The sequence below is a fragment of the Lolium perenne genome, chromosome 3, assembly GCF_019359855.2.
Source record: "Lolium perenne isolate Kyuss_39 chromosome 3, Kyuss_2.0, whole genome shotgun sequence".
Lineage (NCBI taxonomy): Eukaryota > Viridiplantae > Streptophyta > Magnoliopsida > Poales > Poaceae > Lolium > Lolium perenne.
In genome coordinates, this window is record NC_067246.2 from 269,643,973 (window position 1) to 269,650,405 (window position 6,433).

General features: G+C 45.3%; 1 protein-coding gene across 1 annotated transcript; it reads right to left on the minus strand.

The window, feature by feature from the left end:
* Window positions 1–221: 221 nt before the first annotated feature.
* LOC127343995 (uncharacterized) lies at window positions 222–4,087 on the minus strand. Its single transcript, XM_051370221.2, has 12 exons — window positions 3,761–4,087; window positions 3,555–3,661; window positions 3,306–3,363; window positions 3,035–3,179; window positions 2,787–2,924; window positions 2,360–2,499; window positions 2,182–2,229; window positions 1,804–1,914; window positions 1,547–1,725; window positions 1,346–1,467; window positions 683–759; window positions 222–598 (listed from the first exon to the last, which is right to left on the minus strand). Exons 1-12 carry the CDS (start codon window positions 3,977–3,979, stop codon window positions 488–490), a joined length of 1,455 nt encoding a protein of 484 aa, XP_051226181.1. The 5' UTR covers window positions 3,980–4,087; the 3' UTR covers window positions 222–487.
* Window positions 4,088–6,433: the final 2,346 nt, after the last annotated feature.

Sequence of the window (6,433 nt, forward strand, 5' to 3'; positions counted from 1 at the left end):
ACTCAGCAAAAAGTTACTGAGAGAACAAAAAAGGCCGTGCACATATTACGCTTAGCTAAAGCAACAACCTTTCACATTATGGAATCTGAGTAACACTGAACTTGTGGAATAGTGCAGAAAGATTCCATTTCAACTCGACAACTTTGGTTTGAAGAGCAACACCAGAACGCACCATATGTATTTGGAAGACCCAAAACTGTTTCCACTATACTGTACCTTCCAACACTGAACAACAAATAAATATAATTGGGGGCAAAATTACGAAATGATACAAGGTGTACCGGAAAATTGATTTACACTCTACTGGGAAACCTATACTTTCTGTAAATACAATTGAAGGCCGGTACATCTTCTTCGCCCAGGCCTTGTCGTATGTTACAAACAACATGGTGATAGGTACAATGCACGTACACAATAACTCCGTTGGAATCATGTATCAGCCTCTACAATTGCTGTATGCAAGCATCCTTGGGAATATGGAATCGTTCTAATTAGATTTTGCTCGTTTCCATACAATAACTGTACCGTCTGAATCAGACGAGGCCAGCAAATTTTCTCCATGGTTCCAGGCCACTCCAATTACTGGAGAGCCATGTCCCTTCAGGAATGTAAATGGCTTCATTAGTGCCTCACCTTGAGACCAAAGTTTGATATACGACAAGTAGATGAACAGTAAACATACCTGCAGTTTATTTACACACGAATTCTTTGGCCGTGCCAAATCGTAGAAGTAAACGTTTGAATCCCCACTCCCAGTAACTTCATATTCAGAAGAAAATATAAGTCAGCTACATTTTCAATTTTTACAGCAGTTAAGGAATGCACAAGAGAAGACAGACAAACGGGTAGTGAAGGGCACATGATTTATTTATTCTTGATAGAGCAAGCACACTCAATTGCCAAAGCTATTAATCATAGGTTGTTAGTTAGTTTCAAAAGATCAGCTCGATGGCCTTAAAAAGTTGCTCGCTCAGGAAAACTTGGAATGATGTGTCAACTACTCAAATGTGATTGTCTGTTGCGTCATTGAACTACAATTGTAACTAAGCATTCACAAATATTAATCAACAGTAAAACAAAAAAAAATGAGACTGGCCAGGGCTAGCCCATGGCGGCGTATTTTTATAGAAGAAACACCATGAGCGCACAGCGTAATCCCTGGGGGGCTCGAACGCTGCCCAGCAGTATGCGATTAACAGTAAAACAATAACTGAGGGAAAGCAATAAAACTTGCAGTATAACTTGATTGCAAACTAATGGGAACAAGACGACCCTGAGATATGCATGGCCAGCAGTTTAAGTTCAGCTAACCCATATGAATCAACTACATATAGTTCCAACTTACCTATGAATTCCCCTTTCTCAAGGGAAAGAAGCGGGCAGAAAGAAGCGCGGATATTCTGCACCGTTGAGGCCAATTTTAGCGAGCATATGAGAGTCAAGTATCCTTGGGCATTTGTCGCAATGCTGAAATGACAATAATAAATACCAGTGAGGAAAAAGTGGAAGCCAGCACAGGTTAGACAAGACAGTAAAGGTAGCATACCTGAAAAAATACAGGTTTCCATCTTGAGCACAAGATAAAAGTACTGAACAACGTGCTACCAGAGAGAATGTGCGGTACTGGATGGTTGTAATAGAAGATTTGCTCTTACAACTCTTGTTCTTATGACTTCTAGATAGCGACCCCGTGTGAGAGTTCACACTGATAGAGTATATGTAACCCTGTACATTTGAAGCACCACTTCAAAATGATAAACTTTAACAGTCCATATGAGTGTTGAAATTAAAAGTATAGGATACCTGCGCATCACCAGCAAAAATAAGCTGTCCAGTGTGATCTATATCCAAAGCTGTAACCGCATTATCAAAGGTGACCTTGCTGACTACTCTCCCAGTGCTAAAATTAATTGCCTAGATTAGAAATGGAAATGGATCACATGACCGTAAAAGCAAAGAAAAATGTGCTTCTAATTACATAAGTTGACATGATTTAGAACTATTTAATGAGTAGTAGTTACATCAGCTTAATTGAAATAAATACCAGAACAAACAAACAAACATATATTTCCATTATTATTTCAGAGGAGAACATTGGTCAGAGGACCAGCCAACAAGCAACATATGCGAAAGGGATCTATTGCATATAAATATTTCGGAGCAACAGGGCATGAATTTTACATTGATTTCCCTGTTCGCATTGCCAACTAACAGCAAATTATTATTCACCTGCAATAAAGTGAAGAAAAACAAGTAAATATATGATACAGAAGATACTATATTATTTTATCATCACTGCAGACAGAAGGCATTGGTGCAAGAAATAGCAACCATGCTTTTCCAGTAAGTTTGTACTTACAGGATGAAAGCTGATACATAGCTGGGAAGAAACTCCATATACGACCCTGATACAAGTGCCTTTCGATATCTCCCACACTCTCACAGTTTTATCCATGGAGCATGAAGCTATGTACTGGTTATTAGATGAAAAATCAAAATCTGTAATGCAGTTAGAATTTGAACTCACAGGATACTTGACCAATGAAAGAATAGACAGTGAAGTGCAGCTTAAATTGATCACGGTCCGTTTATATTTGCGAAATTCATAAAATATCATAAGTTCTTCAAGTCTTACAAACCTTTGTAGCTAACACAAACCCAAATTCGTTTAGTGACCTAGGTGTAGATTTCAGTCTTTCTAGTGCTTGAAGCCAAATAGTTTGTGAGAAAATGAAGGTAGATTTACAAAAAAAATACATTTCAAAGCACAATTAAGGAAATCTAACCTGTGATATCTTTAGAATGCCCTATTAATTTCTGAAGAACGGATGGTGGGTCAGAAACCTGGCAAACCGTCAAGCTGCCATCAGATGAACCATAAGCAAGCACATCCGAACTGGCACGGCCAAATTTCAGTATCGTAACTGCCAAGGGTAAAATCAATAATGGATGAGCATACTACTCAATTGGGTCAGGAGTATGAGACAACCTCATCTTTGACAGAGAAGAAAAAGTATAACCATGAGCAAATCACCTGATGCTTTGCAGTTATCAAAGATGCAATGCATTCCAACAAACGAGTACGCAGGTTCGGCAAATCTGACATGGCGCTCAGGTTCACTCTGCTTTGAGCTGACGCTTACGGTGCGGCTTAATACACCGCTGTTACTTCTGAGGTCCTGCAGCAGAGAGGTTACATGTGTCAGCCTTCACACAAGGCTACATCAACATGTGGAAACACACTTTTTCAAGAGAAAAAGTATCCAAGCAAGCTTCATAATAATAAGAAAGCTAAAAGAACGAACCCGGATAGAACTCCAGCTGTCTACTTCAGATGTAGCAGGGGCAGCAAACCACCTTCCACTGGTCAATCAGAGCGCCCAAGATGTTAGATTTCACCTCGCGGAGCATATTGACGTGCTCAAAGGATTGAGATTAAGAGGAAACTAGTGGACTAGCATAAGCTAAAATTCCCAATTAAATTGATTAGCAAGATTTGGTTGTACGGTATGGGCATGGCAGGCAAGGAGGCAGACAGCAATCAGAGGCGTCACCTGTTGCCGGGCGTGCTGTGGGCGCTGCTGGAGGCGGCTCCGCCGTCGAGGCGGCGGAGGAGGAAGTTCCGGTGGGCGACGTAGCCCTTGCCGCTGCACCGCCACTCCTGCAGCATTCCATTGAATCATGCATGCATTGTCCCCAGCAAGAGCAATAAAAACGGGGATGATAGCATTGGCAGGAGGAGGGATCTAGGAGCGGGTACCATGCGGTGGTGGAGCGCGGAGGGGGGCTTGCGGCGGAGGAGGAAGCGGCGGAGGGCGGCGTAGTCGGCGTCGGGGCGGGAGGAGGAGGAGGAGGAGGGGGTTGGGGGCTGGAGGACGCAGCTGAGGAAGTCGGGATCAGTGGGCCGGGAGGGTTTAGCGGTTGCCGAAGCCGGGGCGGGGTCGGCGGCGGGGGCGGAGACGGTGGAGTCGTCGGCCATTTTTTCCGGCCGCGTGGTGCGTGCGTGCCGGTGCCGGTGGCTGGCGCGCGCGCCGGGGAGAGATCAGAAGGGGCGCTTGGATCTCGGGCGGGCGTACTAACACGGACACGGAGGACCAGCTGGCAATGTGTCTTTTCTTCTAGTATTTTTTATTTTTCTTTCTTACATTTTTCTTTTTTCTTGTCCCTGCGCGCGCCGGAGCTGGGAGTGTGCTTCGGGCAGCGGGCCGACTTAAATGGTTTTGGTCGTGCCAACCAGTTCACGCAAACATTTGGGTACACTCCAGTGGAACGACGCACCGACAGATTCGTACGGATTGATCTATCCGCTTTACAAATTTGGGACGCCGATGCGTCGGGCCGGATAATTTATGTGCTTCCTCCCTAGAAGATCATGGTCCCTCCCGCCAGTGGTACACACATTCCCTCCAAAAACCCTTTCATAGAAATTCGGCCAACGAAAAAGTCAACGGAAGCGATGGATTCCGTCGCCATGCCTGCCATGGCCACGGCCACCGCTGGGAAGAAGCAGGATCATGCTCACGGACTTGGCTCGTGGATGCCGATTCCAAGTCCAAGGTGTTGGAGGCTGAAGCCAAGATCATAGCCGAGAAGAACCGGATCATGCTCACGAACTTGGCCACCATCACCAATGTCGTGCAAAGGGCTTGTATCGAGAAGAGGCAGAAGATAATCCTTGCCCGCGATCATTAAAGGATATTGGCATAGATGGTTGCCATTTTGGTAAAAGTGGCCATTTTTTGGGTGAAACTTGCCACTTTTTAGATATATTGTAAGATATTCTTTAACTTTGCACATTCTACAGATACTTGCCACCCATTGGCGATGCCTCGAGGGCAAAGACATGTTTGCCACATATTATGCTTCTCAATTGCTATGTTTTTGTGTTGTAATTTCAAATGGAGTTGGCCAACTAGCAAGCGTTCAGCGGACTGAATGGATCGTGCCGTTGGATGCTCTGTCCGGGCAGACCGGACCGCGCGACGCATCGTGTCCACGAGCTGACCCAAACGGACAAAAACGGACCGTTTGGGTCGCCGATTTGGGTCGGTCCGCTAAAAATGCCCTAAGAGAAAAAAACAAAACATTACTTCATTTCTGTTTCCAAATACTTCCTCTGTTAATCTTCGCAACTTTTTCTAGATATGGATTAATATATAACTAAAACATATCTATATATCTTCGTATCTAGATAGACTTAAAAATCTTTTAGGAATGGAGGGAGTATAAGATATTTTGAGTGTTATATCTAGCAACACAGTTTACAGTTTACGGTGATTTTACACTATGACGCAATTTCGTTAGAAACGATTTCGTAAAATTGACACGTGCTAATGGGATCTTCAAGAAGTTGGGTATGTGAAGCCCGATTTTCGATCCTTCGATGTGTCTCAATAAACTTTTAGATCAGGTACTATCAGGTTTCACATGGCTACCAACATTGTCATACTTAGAGTCTATTTTCTCGCAAAGAGATGGAAGAGTCATTTTAGGGATTGAGAAATAGAAACCTTTGGAAGATCAAGAATGGTGTAAGAAACATGTTCAAAACTTAGGAACCATTGCCGAAGAAGATCCCTTTAAATAGATCCCCAAATCCAAGTGTTATGTAGATTTTGCGCGACTCCTAAAAATCCAGGAGATGCCTGAAACTTCCAAGGCACACTCCGGAGCCTATGACGCAACAGTGCACTCGACTGGCCATGATCATACTTCCTATAAATGTTCATGCGTTACTCGCGTATTGGAGGCACCTGAGAGGGGCAAATCGATCGAGTCTCGTTCCACCTGCACCAGTAAATTCCATCGTCCGCTTTTTATGCGAACCGTCCGATGCGGTAATTTTTTCTGCACCTTTTGTCTTTAAACGAGCCAAAGATTCATGGAACCAGCTGCGTGTGGGGGGCGCTAGTCGGAGACAGCCGCAGGTGTTCGTCCGCGTTACCTTCTTTCTCCTACCCGCGAGGGCAGTAAAAACCTAGATCGCGGGGCACCCAATCCCCACGTCTCCTCTCCTCCCCAATCCCCGCTTCTCCTCTTCCCCAATGGAGCTCAAGGGGCGGTGGGCGCCTCCTCCTATTCTCTCTCGTCCATCTTCCTCTTCATCTCCCATCCCCTCCATCTCTCTTCCTCCATGGAGCTCCAAGCTCTACAAATTGAAGAAGCAGCGGGAGGAGCGCGCACACGACAGGAGGGGGCGCCACGGGTTGGTGCAGCGGATGGTGGCCGCAGAAGACGATGGTGCGGCCTCAGGTGGTGGACGGTGGTGCCTGCCGAGGCATCGACGCGGCGGCTTGGCGGTCAGAGCCGCATCGGTCGTTTCCTCGGGGCTCGGTGAGTGCCTCCATCTCTACCACTTCCCATTCGCACGAGGGCCCCTTTCAATGCCTCCCCCTCTCACTCCATTGCATATGCTATTGGTAGGCTAGGCTTT

What these genes read in the sequence shown, in the direction of transcription:
- LOC127343995 (XM_051370221.2), bottom strand. Translation starts at nt 3,979, where the DNA reads ATGGCCGACGACTCCACCGTCTCCGCCCCCGCCGCCGACCCCGCCCCG. An exon ending in GGAAACCTGTATTTTTTCAG is followed by an intron (nt 1,468 to 1,546) that starts GTATGCTACCTT and finishes TTGTCATTTCAG; the next exon opens with CATTGCGACAAATGCCCAAG. An exon ending in CGTGTGTAAATAAACTGCAG is followed by an intron (nt 599 to 682) that starts GTATGTTTACTG and finishes ACATTCCTGAAG; the next exon opens with GGACATGGCTCTCCAGTAAT.